The 19895-nt window shown below is 41.4% G+C and overlaps 1 protein-coding gene across 8 annotated transcripts in view; it reads right to left on the reverse strand.

Moving 5' to 3' along the window:
* The window catches only part of DSTYK (dual serine/threonine and tyrosine protein kinase), a 75421-nt gene extending 56683 nt beyond the window's left edge, over positions 1 to 18738 (reverse strand). For 6 of the 8 annotated variants that reach the window (XR_013174262.1, XR_013174260.1, XR_013174258.1 and 3 more), the window contains exon 1: positions 18339 to 18735. Coding sequence is in view for 3 of the 8 variants with exons in the window: in XM_077157545.1 (XP_077013660.1) it covers positions 18339 to 18606 (268 nt within the window). In the remaining 5 variants the exon portion in view is untranslated. Of the gene's footprint in view, positions 1 to 8538; positions 8660 to 18338 lie in introns of all 8 variants that reach the window. The other 2 variants (XM_077157547.1, XM_077157546.1) reach the window with 2 other exon arrangements.
* Positions 18739 to 19895: the final 1157 nt, after the last annotated feature.

The following is a 19895-nucleotide window of genomic DNA, read 5'->3' on the forward strand; positions in this document are numbered from 1 at the left end:
TCTTCTAAAAGTGGACAAAATACAAAAAGGATCTTATAGCTAACTGAAGTAGAGATGCAAATATGCATTCCACAATTAAGTGGCATCCTTTATTTCCTATTAACTATATGTGTCAAAGGTAAAGAAAAGGACAAATTCCAAGTTGAAAAAGTAAGTTTATGTTCTTTTTTACTATAATCAATTCTACTCTGAGCTTCAAATGATTTAACTGCAAAAAGCCCAGAAGCTGAGAGCGAGAGAAATTATTCTAGCTAAGAAACATTTATTCATCATTCCCAACAAGCTCTCTAACTTTCAGCTAAATTTAGAAGATTGTGAAGGGGAGGCAAACCCATTTGAAGAAGACTTAGGTAGTCTGGGTTTCAGAATCCTTTTCAGGACCTAGTACAAGATTTTTTGATTGAAGGAAATGGTTTTTGGAGATTACAAATTGAAATGCATTCAAGTAGTCAAAGCTCTACTGGAAGTTGAAAGGTCAAGCTGGCAGAAATACCTCTGAAGTTACTGTATTAGTTAGGGTTCTCTAGAGAAATAGAATCAACAGGAAACACTCGCAAATATAAAATTTATAAAAGTGTCTCACATAACTGTGGGAATGCAGAGTCCAAAATCCACAGGGCAGGCTGTGAAGCTGATGATTCCAAAGGAGGGTTTGGATGAACTCCACAGGAGAGTCTCACCAGCCAAAGCAGGAAGAAAGCCTTTCTCTTCTGAATCCTCCTTAAAAGGCTTCCAGTGATTACATTAAGCATCACTCATTATAGAAGACACTCCCCTTGGCTGATTACAAATGGAATCAGCTGTGGATACAGCTGACATGATCATGATTTAATTCTATGAAATGTCCTCATCACAACAGACAGGCCAGCACTTGCCCAACCAGACAAACAGTTATCACCACTTGGCCAAGTTGACACATGAACCTCACCATGACAGTCCACCCTTTGTCAACTTGGCAGCTGTACGTATCACCTTAAACCATACCTAACTTCTAAATATAAAACACACATTTTTTCTTTCACCTAACAATACTCAACTGTCCTGCATATAACTGGAAACACATTAAGTCTCTCCAGAATAGGGTACAAGTCCATGGGTAATATTCATTCTTAAACTTGATATCTTACAACTTAAATAGTACAACACGAACAACACAGCATTACAGTCCTTGTTTCTATAACTGATCACATGGTCGTAGTTCATCTTTATCACTACCTTCTTCCACTACCCATTCCATGTTCCCTTTACCCTCAGCAAACACTCCAGCTGGCCGTGGTTCTTTGCCTGGTAGGGCAAACCAAACCTTCATTCCTGAAGTTTCAGAGCCATTGGTAGTCCTGCCTGGATTGGGTTGTTGCAGTTTTCCATTGATTTTGATCACACAGCATGGTAGTACTAAAACACGCCCTACGGGATCTCCTATATTCCACGAAAACTCCTCTTTACCTCCATTGTGTAGTTGCAGTCCTATTTCCCCGATAGTCAGGGTCAATCACCCCAGACAATAATGTAATCCCCTTCTTGGCTTGTTGATCCAGGGGCATAAGTAGTCCAAAGTGACCAGGTGGCAGTCCTAGATACCAGTTCAATGTAATCACTGTTGTTTCTCCTGGTGGAAGCACTCCTCCTTTTGGAACTAAAACCTATAGACCAGCAGAGCTCAGGGTCGCAGGGACAGGAAGCCAAAATTTTTCTGGTGGATCACTAGGGGTAATAGTGAGTGGTACCACTCCCATTTCCACCCCTTGGTTCCTGGACCCATGGATCCTGGCTATGGGGGAAACAGCACCATACAGCGGCCGCTGATTCAAAGCATATACAGCTTCCTGGAGAACATTACCCCAGCCCTTCAAGGTATTGCCACCTAGTTAGCACTGTAATTGAGTTTTCAAAAGGCCATTTCACCATTCTAACAATCCAGCTGCTTCTGGATAATGGGGAACAGGGTAAGACCAGAGAATTCCATGAGCATGTGCCCATTCCCGTAATTCATTTGCTGTGAAATGTGTTCCTTGATCAGAAGCAATGCTATGTGAAATACCATGATGATGGATGAGGCATTCTATAAGCCCAGAGATGGTAGTTTTGGCAGAAGCATTGCAGGCAGGGAAAGCAAACCCATATCCGGAGTATGTGTCTATTCCAGTTAGAACAAATTGCTGCCCCTTCTATGAAGGGAGTGGTCCAATGTAATCAACCTGCCACCATGTAGCTGGCTGGTCACCTCGGGGAATGGTGCCATATCGGGGGCTGAGTGTGGGTCTCTGCTGCTGGCAGACTGGGCACTCAGAAGGCTGTAGCCAAGTCAGCTTTGGTGACTGGAAGTCCATATTGCTGAGCCCATGCATAACCTCCATCCCTACCACCATGACCACTTTCTTCATGAGCCCACTGGGCAATGACATGAGTTGCTAGGGAAAGAGACTGACTGGTATCCACAGAACAGGTCATTTTATCCACTTGATTATTAAAACATTCCTCTACTGAAGTCACCCTCAGGTGCACATTCACATGGGACACAAATATGTTCATGCTTTTAGCCCACTCAGAAAGGTCTATCCACATAACTCTTCCCCAGACCTCTTTGTCACCAATTTTCCAATTATGATCTTTCCAAGTCCCTGACCACCCAGCCAAACCATAAGCAACAGCCCATGAGGCAGTATACCAACGTACCTCTGGCTAGTTCTCCTTCCAAGCAAAACGAACAACCAGGTGCACTGCTCGAAGTTCTGCCCACTGGGAGGATTTCCCCTCACCACTGTCCTTCCATGACACCCCAGAAAGGGGTTGTAGTGCTACAGCCGTACACCTTCGGGTGGTACCTGTATATCATGCTGAACCATCAGTAAACCAGGCCCAAGTTTTCTCTTCCTCAGTCAATTCATTGTAAGGAACTCCCCAACAGGCCATAGCTCTGGTCTGGGAAAGAGAAAGTAATGTGGCAGGAGTGGAGACGATAGGCATTTGGGCCACTGCTTCATGTAACTAACTTGTGCCTTCAGGGCCTGCTCTGGCCCTATCTCATATATACCATTTCCATTTTACAATAGAGTGCTGCCGTGCATGCCCAACTTTATGGCTTGGTGGTCAGACAACACCCAGCTCATGACAGGCAACTCAGGTCTGATGGTAACTTGGTGGCCCATGGTTAAGCATTCAGTCTCTACTAAGGCCCAGTAGCAGGCCAAAAGCTGTTTCTCAAAAGGAGAGTAGTTATCTGCAGCAGATGGTGAGGCTTTATTCCAAAATCCTAAGGGTCTGTGTTGTGATTCTCTTATAGGAGTCTGCCTAAGCTCCAAACAGCATCTCTATTTGCCACTGACACTTCCAGCACCATTGGATCTGCTGGATCATACGACCCAAGTGGCAGAGCAGCTTGTATAGCAGCCTGGACCTGTCGCAGAGCCGCCTCTTGTTCAGATCCCCACTCAAAATTAGTAGCTTTTCTGGTCACTCAATAAATGGGCCAGAGTGGTACACCCAAATGAGGAATATGTTGTTGCCAAAATCCAAAGAGACCAACTAGGCATTGTGCCTCTTTTTTGGTCGTAGGAGGGGCCAGATGCAGCAACTTATCCTTCACCTTAGAAGAGATATCTTGACATGCCCCACACCATTGGACAACTAGAAAATTCACTGAGGTAGAAGGCCCCTGTATTTTTGTTGGATTTATCTCCCATCCTCTGACACACAAATGCCTTACCAGTAAGTCCAGAGTAGTTGCTACTTCTTGCTCACTAGGTCTAATCAACATGATATCATCAATATAATGGACCAGTGTGATCTCTTGTGGGAGGGAGAAATGATCAAAGTCCCTATGGACAAGATTATGAAATAGGGCTGGAGAGTTGATATATCCCTGAGGTAGGACAGTGAAAGTATATTGCTGACCTTGCCAGCTGAAAGCAAACTGTTTCTGGTGGTCCTTACTAATAGCTATTGAGAAAAAGCATTTGCCAGATCAATAGCTGCATTACCAGGTACCAGGGGATGTATTGATTTGCTCAGGCAATGATACCACATCTGGAACAGCAGCTGCAATTGGAGTTACCACCTGGTTGAGCTTATGATAATCCACTGTCATCCTCCAAGACCTATCTGTTTTCTGCACAGGCCAAATAGGAGAGTTGAATGGGGATGTGGTAGGAATCACCACCCCTGCATCCTTCAAGTCCTTAAGAGTAGCAGTAATCTCTCAATCCCTCCAGGAATCTGGTATTGCTTCTGATTTATTATTTTGCTGGGTAGGGGCAGTTCTAGTGGCTTTGACTTGGCCTTTCCCACCATAACAGCCCTCACTCCATGAGTTAGAGAGCCAATGTGGGAATTCTGCCAGTTGCTCAGTATGTCTATTCCAAGTACATATTCTGGAACTGGGGAAATAACTAGAGAATGGGTCCGGGGGCCTACTGGACCCACTGTGAGATGGACCTGAGCTAAAACTCCATTCATCACCTGGCCTCCATAAGCCCCCACTCTGACTGGTGGACCAGAGTGAGGTTTTGGGTCCCCTAGAATTAGTCACTTCTGAATCAGTGTCTAATAATCCCTGAAATAGCTGATCATTTCCTTTTCCCCAATGCACAGTTACCCTGGTAAAAGGCTGTCGACCTCCTTGGGGAAGGCTTAGAGGAAGATTAACAGTATAAAGCTGTGGGAGTGTAATAAGGTACTCCCCCAAAGGGACCTGGCTTCCCCTTCATTCAAGGGGCCCTGGGTATGTAAATTGTCTCAAGTCTGGAAATTGATTAAGGGGCTGTGACTCTGTTGTTTTTGTAATTCAGGTTAGACTTATGTTCACTTGACCTAGAACTCTTTTGTTTATACAGCTCGAACAAGAATTTAGTATACTACCCTTCTATTGCATTTCTAGGTACCTCATGATTTACTAGCCAATGCCACAAATCTCTGCGAGTCATGTAATTTTGACTTCTGCTTTGAATTTGCTGTCTATTATAATAGCCACGTCTATCCTGTCTTTGGCAATTAAGTGCTTCCACCTGGCTTCTGCCAACTAGGGATCTGGTCATCCCCATTGTGTTTAAGGACTCCAGCTCAGTGACAGCAGTTTCCACAGTAATATTTGACCTACAGAGAAGTGCAACTACAGAGCTCTTCAGGGATGATGGCACTACTCTCACAAATTTATTTTTCACTGTTCTGGTAAAAAATACATCCTCTGGACATTCCTGGGGTGTAAGAGCAGGCTTTGCATGATAAATCCACTCTAACATTCCAGTGTCTCTAAGCCTCTGGATCCCCTCATCTACATTATACCAGGGCAGTTCTGGCATTTCAACCTCAGGTAATGTCGGCCACCTTTTGATCCATGTTTCAACCAACCATCCAAACAAACTGTTAATACCTTTTCTAATCCCTCAAGCTATAACACTGAATGCAGAATCTCTGCTTAGTAGGCCCATATCAATAAATTTAGCCTGATCCAGCCTTACATTCCTCCCACTATTATCCCACACCCTTAAAATCCATTGCCACACATACTCACCTGATTTCTGTCTATACAAATTGGAAAACTCACACAGTTCTTTTGAAGTATAACATACCTCCTCATGTGTGATACTTTGCACCTCACCTTTATGGGTCTGTTGGGACTTTAGTCTACTTATAGGTCTGGAAGAAAAGAGGGTTGGTGGGGGTGGGTCATGAAAAGAATTAGAAATATCTTCCAAGCCATTTGCTTCAGGGCATTCATTTGCAGTTTCATCTGGTGAAACAGGATTAATCACTCTAGGGCTAATCCCTTCAGGAGGAGGTTGGGTGGCCAACTTCTCAAGGCAGGCAGGAGATGAGGCGTCTATGTCCTCAGGGCAGACTATTACAGGGTTATCTAGAGAAGACTCAGCATGACCTAGGGTTTCAACCTCACCCCCGACATCATTATCAATCCATATGTCACCATCCCATTTTTCAGGGTCCCACTCCTTTCCAATCAATGCCCTCACTTTAATGGTAGACACCACACAACAATGAATTTTCAGTTTACGTTGTAAAGTTGCTTCTCTAACAATAAGATTCTGAGTCTGATTTTCAGAGATCTCAAGTCTATGGCTACAGGAAATAAGATTTTCCTTCAGGATACTCACAGAAACTTCTACATCTGTCAGACAGCACTTAAACTTCTCATTTGAAGACTTAAGCCCCTATCTTTCACTCCTTAATGTATCCAGTGTATCTAACAACAACCAGTCAACATCTCTATACCTCTTATTTCCACAAAACTCCATAAAAGAGTCAAAAACATTATCCCCCAGAGCCTGGCTTCATACAAGCGAAGCATTAGGAGAATCGAATGGTGATATTTTGACTATCTCTTTTACCAATTCACTCCATGGATTGGGAGTGTCATTCTGATTATGGGAATCAGAGTCCTTAGTGCCTTTGAGTCTAGTCAGAATAGAAAACCATTCACAAAAACCCATTTTTAAGATTCTGTTTCTTAAGAACCACTCCTGGTACCAAGTTGTATTAGTTAGGGTTCTCTAGAGAAACAGAATCAACAGTAAACACTCGCAAATATAAAATTTATAAAAGTGTGTTACATAACTGTGGGAATGCAGAGTTCAAAATCCACAGGGTAGGCTTTGAAGCTGACGATTCCGACGGAAGGTCTGGATGAACTCCACAGGAGAGGCTCACTGGCCAAAGCAGGAAGGGAGCCTGTCTCTTCCGAATCCTCCTCAAAAGGCTTCCAGTGATTAGATTAAGCATCACTCATTGCAGAAGGCACGCCCCTTGGCTGATTACAAATGGAATCAGCTGTGGATGCAGCTGACATGATCATGATTTAATTCTATGAAATGTCCTCATCGCAACAGACAGGCCAGTACTTGCCCAACCAGACAAACAGGTATCACCACTTGGCCAAGTTGACACATGAACCTGACCATGACAGTTATCCTATCTGGTAGCCATATTAAGATGTCAAATAGTTTTCAAGAGGCAGATTGGACTGGTATCTGGGAAGAGGGAGACAGCCTCCCCAGAGGCTTCTAGCCCCTAGGAGCCATCTGAAATTAAGAGAATGTACTTAGCAGCCTGCTGACAATTTCCTTTCAAGCAAAACTGCTCTTGAGGCTGGTCATGGTGCAGAAAGAGCTAAAACATGGTTGGTAACTGAAGTTTTAATTTATGCGATCCAGAGATGGAAACCATTCCTCGAAGGAAACTAACTCAGCCTTCATAGAGAACACAGTTCCTGTCATTTGGAAGACAGCATCTTACAGCTTAATAATTAAGAATGATCCAAAGGTGGGGATGTATCAAAAGGACACAGAAACTAGCTTAAAGTGGGGCTCAAAGACCAAATTGGGAAGAATTTGAGCATATAAATAAAAAGTGATAGTAAGAGATTACAACCATTGACAAAAACTGTACAAGTCTACACTGATATAAACAAATAAGAAACAAGCAAGAAAGCAAACAAAGGGAAAAGGAAAATCTTCCTTACAGTAGAATGCCACCTAATAAATGTAAAAGAAATGACAGATATAAAAAAATCACCACTGAGTCAGGTGGGAGTTGTCAATGGATGCTAGAGCTAGTAGAAAGAGGTTTACTGAGGAACAGGATCATCAGTGAAAATACATGACAACTAAATGCAACATGTGTTCCTGGATAGGCTCCTGCATTAAAAAGAAAAGAAGACATTCTTGGAACATTTGGCAAAACTTAATGGAGTGTGCAGCTGGATGGTAGTATTGAAATCAACGTTAATTTCTTGATTTTGAGAGTTGTATGCATAGAAGTATGTCGTCATTTGGGAGAAATTTACACGGAAGTGTTTAGAGGTAATAGGAAAACCTATTTGCTACTTGTGCTCTCAAAGGTTCAGAAAAAGACTAGAAATACATGGAGAGAATGGGTGATGGAACAAACCCATTAAAACAATAATAGGAGAATCTGAATTCTGGGGGAACAAGCTCTTTGTAGTGTTCTGGCAAATTTTATTTAAGTTTGAAATTATTTCAAAATAAAATTTTCTTTTTTAATGATCTAAAAGGATACCCAACAAAGTTTACTTAGCTCTGGGGATTTCTGAGGAAAGAGATCAAGAGATTAAATTTTACATGATATGAAAAAACAGCTGGAAAAACACATCAAATAGTATAATAGAATTTGAACCGTAACGGTTTCTTCAGTTTTACCACTTTTTGCCTGTACTTTACCTTCTCTCTCTTCAATTTTCTTGTGATGGGTGGTTTACTGTCGCCAGTTCAGAGTCTAGGAGTTCAAGACATTAATCTAAGTAATTGGTTCAGGATCAGATTTAGAATGCAAACCCACATGGCTAAGAAATACAGAACAATATCTGTGCTCCAGCATAGGACACTTTGATGAAAATTACATATAACCATCAAGTTCATTAAACAAAAGCCACCAGAGAAAGCTTGACCTTGTACTGCCTTGCAGTAGTCCCGTCTGTTTACTCGCAATAGAGAACATATCTCAACCTTTTCAGGAGTGCTGGCCTTCTCCTGATCATATACTAATGAATTACTTATATCGTATACTAACAAACCACTTTTCCAAGTTGGGGCAGCAGAATGTCTCCATTTCTCTCCATGAAGCAAGAACCAGCAGAGTAAGCCAGTTGGTAAATTAGGAGAAATTGAAACAGGTTTCCCTAGTGGGGTTCCTGTAAGTAAAAAAATAATATAAAATAAATAACTTTCTTCCTACTACTTTTCCACATTCTTCCTTAAACTTCCATATCTCCATAATATTAAAAGTCAAGACTAGAGTCAATGTTGTATGGAATATTCCTAAAAAGTAAACTCCAAATTGGTTCAGTCCCTCTAAGGAAGCAGTTTTTATTAAATCTGCCTTGTAATCTAGATGCATTTATGGCAGGGCCTTTGCTCTGGTAAATTTGGCTTGATTTTTAAAAAATCCTGTAACTCTCTCCCCATTACATAGATTGGCAAGGGTAAAAAGTGCTATGCTGAAATCTGCCCAGTTTAAATAAGGCACTAAAGCTCTTAGTCTAATGAAGCTAAAGTTAGACACTTAAACATTTGTGAAAAAGAAAGGGAATAAAAGCACTTAAAAAAAAGTGAGTTAATGGCGGGCCGCGGTGGCTCAGCGGGCAAGAGTGCTTGCCTGCCGTGCCGGAGGACCCCGGTTCGATTCCCGGCCCCAGCCCATGTAAAAAACAAACAAACAAACAAAATATAATAAAACAAGAAAATGTTTAAAAATGTTTCCCTTTCTTCCTCCCTTCCTTCCTTCTCTGTCTTTCCTTCCTTTAAAAAAAAAAAAAAAAAAAAAAAAGTGAGTTAAAAAAATTATAAATTTATAACTATACAACCCAAAGACATCATTCTTTGGGATAGCTCTGATGCATCATTAGTTTGACAAGTGAAAAGCAAAACAATCTTCAAGTCCTACTTCCTTCTCCAGGCAATGGAAGCATATTTTAAAACCCAACTGCAAAGAGAGCGGTGGTCAAATGGTTCGCAGAGGCACAAGGCACAAAGCTGGGGAATACATCCAAGCCATTCGCACTGCCTGCCGAAGAAGAAAGAAAAATGCACTGCACATGACGGGCACTACAATGGGGGCCCAAAGGGGATACTGATGAGTCCCCATGCTCTAATCAACTTTCCTTCAGTTTTGGTATGGACTTTGGTGGGGAATTATGTACAAGGGAACTTTCTAAGAAAGCCTGATTTATAACGCAAATCAAGGGCAGCACACATCTCAACCACTGCTACATCTGTTCTCCTTTGCTCAAGTGTCAAGTTTTAGGATCCCCAAGATCACCAAACTCTGCATTTTGCAAAAGAATTGGGTCATTTTCAAGCCCCGGAATGGCCTATAACTAGACTGGATATCCTAAGGGTCCCTGGCCAGACCTCCGGGAGAGAGATACGAAAAATATGTATCTTCTGCATGGATTTACCCTTTATATACATAATGAACATTGTGAACAAGGTCCAGATTCCCTGGGCCATGTAGGAAGGAAAACCCATCATCCCTAAATGTGGGCTATTTTTCTACAAGAAGTAAAGAGCAAAGTCGTACAACTGTTGGGCGGGGGGGGGAGGGGGATCATACCCACATACTTCAAGTCTTTTATATGGCTTCACTGTGAGTAATCTCTGAGAAAGACATGGAGATGAAAGAGATTCTAATTTTCCTGAATGCATGCTGCATTTGAACCATATAAACAGGATGATTTAATTATCCCATCAAAGAAAGAATAGGCCCAATTTTCCTACACTGTCAGAATGTGAGTAGAGCATCTGAATTCCTATTTTTATAAATGCCATTTAATCTCACAGCTCCCATATGCCCCACCCCCACCCCCTCAAAGACAATTAATGGTTAAGTAGGTAGCCAATTTGTAGAAAATTCTCTAGAAGGAATGTGATGAAACTATTCCTTCTTTCCTTCATACCATCAATTTGGAATTAATAATCTGTTAACAGAGTGGCTCACCACTGTATGACCTGTGCCCAGCGCAATGTTAAGCCATAAATAAATATTGGTTGAGTGAATATATATTTCGGGGGGTTGGGGGTGTACGCAGTCCAGGAATCGAACCCAGGTCTCCTGCATGGAAGGCGAGCATTCATCACTAAACCACCCGTGCACACTGTTGAGTGAATATTAAGTATTAAGGATTTACTTCCTATACTGTGGTGAAGTTCTAGTATTCTGTTTTAGCATGCAACTCCAGCTTGTCCAGTCATCTATCAAACGCATACCATTCATTCTTTTTTTATGGTTCTGGATAGTAAAATGTGGGTGAATTACAAAACCCCATATCTCGTATGAGAAAAAAATACAAAATAAATAAATAATAAGTCTTCTACAGTGGAAAAGGAAAACCACATTTGCATTAATTTCAAACCATCACTCCATATTTTCAAACCATATCTCAGCCATGGAAATAATTTAATGGATATTTATTTGCCTTTTGTGTATAAAGCACCACGGTAGGCATTGCAGGGGATACAAAGATGAATAAAACAAAGTCTTCACCCTTAAGCAGCCACAATCTAGTAAGCAGTGTAAGACAAATACATGCATAACTATCTCACACACACACACACACACACACACAAAGTAAATAAATGAAAGCATGATCTATATGTCTAGAGCCTGAAGGAATTGAACAATGGGTAAAAGGTGAAATTTGTATTCCCTTTTACTTCAATGACATTTTTTTTGCCCTTCATTTTTTTAAATTTTTTATTGTGAAAAATAATGTATATTAAAAAAGCAATAAATTTCAAAGCACACCACAACAATTAATTATAGAACAGAATTCAGAGTTTGGTATGGGTTACAGTTCACTCATTTTAGGTTTTTCCTTTTGGCTGCTCCAAGACACTGGAAATTAACAAAAATATCAATATAATGATTCAGCAGTCATACTCATTTGTTTAATCCTATCTTTTTTGTTATAACTCCTCCTTCTCCTTGATCTTTCTTCCAATCCTTAGGGGTATTTAGGCTATGCCCATTCTAAATTTTTCATGCTGGAAAGGATTGCCAATAATATGGGATAAAGGGATGGAACTAGTAGATGCTCTAGAAAGGCTGGCCCTCTGGGTTTCAGGACTTATCTGGCCTAGGAACCCAGCTGGAGGGTGTAGGTTTCTGGAAAGTAATCAATAGTGTACACAACCTCTGTAGAATCTCAGATAAAGCCCTAGGTGTTCTTTAGGGTTGGCAGGAATGGTTTTGATTGGGGCTTGCCAAACCATGATAAACAGCAATTATCTAGCTGAAGCTTGCATAAGAGTAGCCTCCAAAGCAGCCTCTAGACTCTATTTGAACTCTCAGTCACTGGTACCTTATTTGTTACAATTTTTCCTTCTTTTGGTCAGGAAGGCATTGTTGATTTCACAGTGCCAGGGCCAGATTCATCCTCAGGAGTCATATCCCATGTTATCAGGGAGACTTTCATCCCTGATGTCACGTCCCACATGGTGGGAGAGCAATGATTTTACTTGCAGAGTTGGGCTTAGAGAGAGAGAGGTCACATCAGAGCAAAAAAAGAGGTCCTCTAGAAGCAACTTTTAGGCATAACTATAGGTAGGCTTAGCTTCTCCACCATATACATAAGCTTCACAAGAGCAAGTCTCAAGATTAAGGGCTTGGCCAATTGACTTGGGAGTCCCTAACATTTGAGACCATATCAGGAGTTTCCCTGATGGTAAAGGTTGATAGTTCCATATTTTTCCTCCCATCCCTCAAGGGACTTTGCCAATACTTTTTAATTCAATAACGTACTTCTAAGGTTTTATTTTCAAAAGATTATGTTTTTGAAAAGTGCATTTATTGTGGGACTATTCTTTGTTTCCTAAATCTAGCAAGACAGAGAGCAGAAGCATGAAGAAAGAATATAAGACGCTGGTAAGTGGACAGAGCAAAGCAAAATTTAAAACACAGATTGGATTTTTATTAAAATCCATGTGTTTCTGGTTTGCTCTAATATTTCCTAAAAGTATATTTGGTCAGCTAGGTCAGAGCTCTATTAAATGTGTAAAATGAAAGAGAACAAACCCTCTGCTATGGTTTCTTAATATAAGCAACTGTCTAAATTTTTATCGTTGAAAGTAGCTTTGTTTTAAAATGCTTAGAAAATTAAAGCTTAGATTTTAAGCATTAACTGTTATCTTTAAATTATGAAATATTTTCCTCTTTATATAGCCTAGTAGTTTCCTGGACTTTCAAATATCTGTGTGAAACCTGAGACTTCAGATTTAGCTCTCCAGCTCTGAAAGTCAGGATAAATCCATACAGCAACTGTTAAAAAAAACTGAAAATGATCAAACACTGATTAAAAATGTGGTGAAACTGATCTGGTCAAAACTAAGGTAAATCAATATACAAATTTAAAATAATACTGTCTATATTTTAAAGCTTTTAGTTTTGTGTGAAATAAAAAGAAAAACTGCTTATTTTGCCCAAAAAAAAAATCCATGTGGTTTTTTTTTTTTTTTTTTTTAACTACTTGTGAGGCTAAAGAACTAACGATATTGAAATTGGTAATGAATTTTAAACTAAACACATTGCAATGATAACAAGCTTAAAGGTAATAATGATTTTTTTCTTTTAAGAACAAGGGAAATTATCCAATCCTTTTCAAAAGTGGCCTGCCCTGAGCCATGGAAGAAGATCACTCCAGTAAAGGATGATTCTCGGAATGGGAAAGGGGGCAAAGAGTCATTGTGCCTGAAGAGGTCATTTCACCAAACAAAGAAAAGAGCCTGATCCCCTAAAAGTTAGGAAGTTGGAACTAGAATTAGAGGCCTAAGTAGATAATGTCACTTTATACACATTCAATCAGATAAAGGCTCCCACTGAAGTAAATTAGGGTTCCACAGCAAGCTGCAGAGGCAGGTTATGACTCATTTGTAACAAAATGTCTCTACTGCCAGCATGCATTTTATATTCCCATGGCCAGAAGAGAAAAGAACAGGGAAGTAATCACAGAGGTAGAACTGGACTGGGAGCTGGGCGACATGAGCCTAAATCTGGCTCCAGCTCAAAACTGATCTGTCCCACATTCCATCATTCTGCACCTCTTATTCTTTCCCCCAACCCCATGTTCCAACTTCCTAATCCAACTTTCACTAACCACATAACACACACACACATTCCAAAAGTTACAAATATTTAGCACTAACTATATGCCTGTGCTAAGTGCCTTAATGTACATTAGCTCTAAATGTCACAACAACCGTGTGAGGTAGGTATTATCATTCTCAATTTATTGATTGCTTGATTGATTGAGCTATAATTCAAATACCATAAAATTCACGCTTTTAAAGTGCACAATTCAGTGGGTTTTAGTATATTCACAAAGAAGTGCAACCATCGCCACTATCTAATTCCAGAACATTTTCATTGCTCTGAAAGGAAACCTTGAATCCATTAGCCTTCACTCCTCATTTTCCTTTCCATACCCCAAGGACCCCTTCCCTGGCAACCACTAATCTACTTTCTGCCTCTATGGATTTGCCTGTTCATATTAATGGAATCATATCCTTTGTGACCTTTTGTATTACTCTCATTTTATATATAAAGAAACCAAGATTCAAAGAGGTTAAATAACTTGCCCTAAGTCTTATAGTTAATAAAAGACTGAATAGAATAGGAACCCAGATCTGACTCAAATGCTTGTGTTTTTGATGACTATATGCTGCTTCCATATCAGAAGAGAATTGAGGGGAAAAAAAGTTGGTTTTAGATCTGCTTGGGGAAATGGGGCTTTAGTAATCTAAGGTAATAAAAGTAGTAAATAAGAATAATAATTATAACACCATCTCTACTGATCTTACATTAAAATCCCCAGGCAGCTCTCCTAAATAGATCCTGGCAACCCACTAGAATACACACTCCCATCCCAGTCTCAGTATTATTATTTCTGTATTTTATCCCCACAACTTAACTTCTCAGCCCATAAAAATGGCAGCTATATGAAACCAGGCTTAAAGAATCTCCTCTCTCCCAACTTTTGATCTCTTTCCCCAAATGTCTCTCTGCCACTTAAACTGTGATCCATACACATTTTTAAGTAAAAAAAAAAATCTATTTTAAATAAGTACACTAGTGCCTTTCCTCTTCTTTTTAATTCCAACAACCAGATTATACTAGCTATGGCAAAAAGAAGGTGAAGAATGTTGAGAAAAACAGCCGTCAGCTAACTAAAGGCAAAGAGCTATAAAAGTCTTAAGAATTGTATCTGATATAAAATGCTTATAATCTAGCCATACCTCAGCTCTCTGCTTTCTGTTTCAGGCCTTGCATATGTATATGTTTAGGTTAGAGTATATTTTTCTAGAGGACAAGTTCAGGTTCTGCTAGTCCTTTTCATCCATCATCTGACACAAATGAATCCGTGTTCTATAACGATGATTCTTTTCTTAGGAGATATATACTTAATGCATAAGAAAAACCTCCAGGAGGACCTCTCAACCCCGTTTCTATACTGAAAGGAAAAACTGATCTCCAGTAAACAGAGGAAAAGAGTCTTTGACTCTTTGGGCAGGCCACAGTGGCTCAGCAGGCAAAAATGCTTGCCTGCCATGCCAGAGGACCCGGGTTCGATTCCCGGTGCCTGCCCATGTAAGAAAAAAAAAAAAAAGTTAAAAGAGTCTTTGACTCTTTATTCTGTATTCATATCGTAGCAACCAGCACATAAGAGGCACTCAAATGTAGGTAATACTTACACAGTGCCTTACAAGGCACTATTCTAAATACTTACATATATGCCTTACCAGGCACTATTCTAAATACTTACATATGTTAACTACCAACAACCCTGGAGGTAAACACTATTATAATCCCCATTTCCAGATAAGGAAACAGAGCAGTTGTAATCTGTCCAAGGTCATTCAAGATGGAAGGAATGCAGCACAAACTAGAGCATTCCAACTAGATACACTTGAGTCATTCCAAATTTTTAAGATTGAGAGGGTTATGATAAATTGCAACAACTAGGAACTCCATTGGATCATGAAAGGAAAAATGCTTTCTCTCTGCTACTTTGTAATACTCAACCCCACCTTTCTTCAGAAGTGCTCAAAACCTTTATCTCATTATTTTGAATCTGCTGACAGGAAAATAATGGATAGAAGGATACTGCTCTCATTCCCCATAGTTAATGAAAAAGAAGGGCAATTACTTGGGTAGCAGTGGAGAGAATGAATCAAGGAAACTTCACTTACAATTAAGTTTTCTTTGTACAGTCCAAACTACTCTCAAAAAAAGAGATCATTTTAGAGTTTCATTTCACCTACTTTTTTTAAGTTCTAAAACATCACGTACATTCCATGTGCTCTACTCTGGCCCCAGTGAATTCCTTATAACACTACCAAAATTAAGAGAAAAGCATTATTAAATCCCACCTCCTTTGTGATTTAAAATGAAACACAAATGTTTGGTATTATAAGACATCGTAAATGGTATGAACACATGAAAACTGTTTTACTATTGTTGCCATACTTACAGTGCAATAATTTCAAATTCAGAGTTAATCTGTGATCTTAAATTGCTCAAACACTATATCACATCCACTCTAGAAGCATACTTCCATTCTAAACAATGATTAAAACCCTCTAGAGATTTGTTAAGAATTGAATGTTTCTTCCCTAACATTCCAAGTTCCTATCAATCAGAAACCAACAATCATAAAAGAAAGTTGAGACAATCTCTGAACTAACTTGATCTTGCCTGTAAAAATAGCCTGTAAAAGGAAAGAACAATAGCTGGCTGTCTTTTAAGGTGCAGTTTCTACTTTCTAACATGATTACCTAAATGGCTGAAAAAATGGCATCTTCAACATACACACAGTCAGTGCCACTTCAATAATTTTTCCTTTTGGGAAAAATAGGGCTCATTTTCCTCCCCTGCAAATAAAATTTCCTGCACTGAAAGAAATGGAAGCACTTTATGAACAACATCAAATTGCTTCCAATTCTGTCATCTGAACCTTCCCCAGGTGTTTTATTTTAGATGCACAGAATCCAGAGGGTGAACAGGGTTAAATACACAACGATTAATTCATGATGCAGTCAACTAGAAAAGCCAATGATGCAAAATACAAAAGTACGTTTGTATTTAAGTTGGCATTTAAAGAATAGTAACAAGAATCAATCAAGGTACCTTCAGTATCTCCATCTCTCTGAGGTGAATCTATTCTTTTTTTTTCAGTAGTAAATTCTAAAATAAAGTTATTTAAAAATAAGAATGCCACTACAGGGCTTTTAGATCAAGTATGAGAAGAACTTCTGAGCAGGGAAAGCTGCTGGGAAGAAATATTTAGGGAGAGGGTAAAAAGATCATCTCCCAAAACATTAGCCCTTTCATCAGTTGTTTTCTAAGGCTTCACAGAAATCAGTTCCCTCTATAAACCCATTTCTAGAACAACAAATTTCTAGACATAAGATATCAAAACTGAAACTTCAGCAAAGCTAGTCTTCCTCTTCCTCCCATTACTTCCAGGAGATATAATAATTTTATAGATTTTTTAATTTACATTCCGGCCAACGAAATAGAATAGTTATCACTGGATGATACCAGAATTTTACTATCCTATTTTTTACCCCTAGTTCTGGAATCTCAGGAATATAGGGCCCAACACACAAACTCAGAAATGTTTAACAGTTCATTCCATTATGAGTCTCATGTTCAAATTTACTATCAGCATCTAAATTAGTGTCTCTGAAAGTGCATCTTAAATAACCTGCACCAGAATTCTCAGAGTTTTTTATGTTTAAATTAGATACTTAGAGATTACCAACACCACCAGATCTACTAAATCAGAATCTGTGGAGTGGAGCCCAAGCCATGGCATGTTTAACAAGCTTCCAGGGTAACTTTTAAACACACTCAAGCCTGAGAAACACTACATTAAACTCACTGACTTTGTTATGTTGTCCCCAAGATACATAACTACATGGGCTGCCCGTCCCTTCTCCTTTCCAATTTAAGCTATTTCCTAATAGGACGCAGGAATTGACAAACCTTCCAGTTCCCCACCAATATTAGAGTTTAAGAGGAAGCAAGAACTTAGGAAAGATCAAAGAACACGCAGGATTTTAAGTGCTTTGGAGTCTCCAGCACATCCCAGAAACAACCAAGTCAAGAAGGGCAAGAGTCGGTGGTAATCCAAAGGTGGACCAGAATGATCCCTTCCCTTTCTCTACCTTCTTCACGATAAGCAGAGGTGCCATCTCTCACAATCCCCTGACCCCCATCAGGTATCATTTCCTTCTGCGACCCCTAATTCCAGTTAGCGTGCATTCCTTACTTTTTCCGAGCTGCCCTGTGACTGATGTAAAAGCACTTTACATACAAAATCAAACACACACGCGCGCGCGCGCGACACCCCACTACAGTCTCCGGGTCTCCTCGAGCTCCGGGGGCAACCTGCTACTGTCCCTCTCCATCCTGCGACCCTTCCGCCCCTAAACAGGATCTCTGACCCACAACTGCCCACTCCCCAACTCAGAGCAACTTTCCCCGCTCCTCGGATTAACCCCCGTCCTCTCCAAACACCGGCCCTCTCCCCCCTCCCGCCTGCGAACCGCAGCCCCCGGCCCGGCTCGGGGAACGCCAGCCCCCGGGAGACCTTTGACCCCAGCGTTCCCGGTCGAGCCCGCGGCACCCTTCCCCCACCCAGAGGGCTGCACTCGCCCGGCATCCCGGATCCCGCGGCCCAGGCCCGGGGCCCCGCCAAGCGGCCAGGCTCCCAGTTTCCCCTCATCTGGGGGTTGTTTCGCAGCGGCAGGGGTGAAGTCACCCTCCAATTTGCCTCCTCAGCTCTCTCTCTCCCTCGGGGCTGCCTTCCTTACCCGCCTGCTGCAGGGTTTCGGCGACATCGCGAGCAGGGCCAGACTCGGGCCGGCTGCTGCCGTCCGTGGGGGAGGAGGGACAGCCGCAGTTATGGGAACATTGGATGTCGCGGAAGAACTTCTGGGTTTCACGCAGGTTCTTTCTCAGCCGCCCCAGGTAGCGGCGGTAGCGACCGAAGCCCCGGCACAGTTCGCGAATCATTCCGCCGCCTCCCGGGCCGGGACCCGAAACGGACTCGGTTGCCCAAGGTACCTCGCCACCCTCCATCTCCTCAGCCCGCTGGGTCTTCGCGGCTCGGCCCGCGGCCGCTGGCCCGGCCTCCCTCCTCCCCGCCCCCCAGTGCCTCAGGGAGGAGGAATCCGCCTTCTGACGCCCCCGCCTGCAGTCGGCCGGGCTCCCAGCCTCCGTCACCACCCTTAAAAACAAACCAACCCGCAGTGCGCCGCGAGCGGAACCTTTATTTTCGCCGTTCACAAGAGCGAGGGAAGGATCCCTGGGAGGACACCATCGCTGCGAGGTGTCCTGGGACTTGTAGTGTGTTCTTAGTCCGCTTTCCAAAACCCCGAAACTGGAGACCGGGAGTGAGTGGGACTGATGCCCCTTTGGTGAAAATCTCACCCGTTCTCGTGTTTACACGGTCTCCTAATTTAAAAACGTTTTCCTATGCCCTACGTGTGTATCCCTGAGCAGAGGGCCGAGCTGCAGAATCGGGACGCCAGCAGAAGTGGGGCGCCCTTACTGAAATCAAAGAGCAACAGATTTTAATAGCAAAGAAAAGGAAGGAAACGCGACAGAGGCCAGTAATATTTCCATGGTTACCCTAAATGGCGCTCCCAATTTCCAGATATAGTAGATACAGGGGAATAAGCTGGAAATAGGGAAATCCCTCATATTTGTATTGTGTACTGAATTTCTGGCTTTCCTTCTCCAGGTGGGGGACAGATGGGATGTGAAGTGGTAGATAAAGAGCTGTAAACTGCAGAAGTTCAATTGGTTTCCTGCAGTAGAGAAACCAGGCTTAGTAAAGGGAAATTGAGGTTTGTAGCCTTCCAACCCAGTTCTGATTTTGTTAACTCAGCTTCTGCTAATATAAACAACTTTCTTTTATACAGAGACTATCACGGAGCCCTAGATACAATTACAAAGGAGATAAAACTTGACAATCACCTCTTTTTCACTATTGCTTTCTTTCCCGTCTCTCTTCTCCAGACACAGGGCCCACTTAGTCTCTTCCCCACCCCACCCCCTTTTTTTAATTAGAGCAGTTGTAGGTTTACAGAAAACTCGCGCAAGAAGTACAGGGTTCTCCTCTGCCCTTCTCTCACCGTTTTCCCTATTAACACTTTGCTTTAGTGTCGTATCTTTGTTACAATTCATGAGACAATATTTTAATTATGCTATTGACTTTTAGCACATTATTAGTGTTTGCTCGTGTTGTACAGTTCTAAGGGTTTCTGTGTGTGCATTAACTTGTATACAACCCTAACTCTCCCCTCCCACCCCACCCCATCCCCTTTTCCAGTATACAATTCTCTGGTGTTAATTATATACTCAAT

The sequence above is a fragment of the Tamandua tetradactyla genome, chromosome 4, assembly GCF_023851605.1.
Source record: "Tamandua tetradactyla isolate mTamTet1 chromosome 4, mTamTet1.pri, whole genome shotgun sequence".
Lineage (NCBI taxonomy): Eukaryota > Metazoa > Chordata > Mammalia > Pilosa > Myrmecophagidae > Tamandua > Tamandua tetradactyla.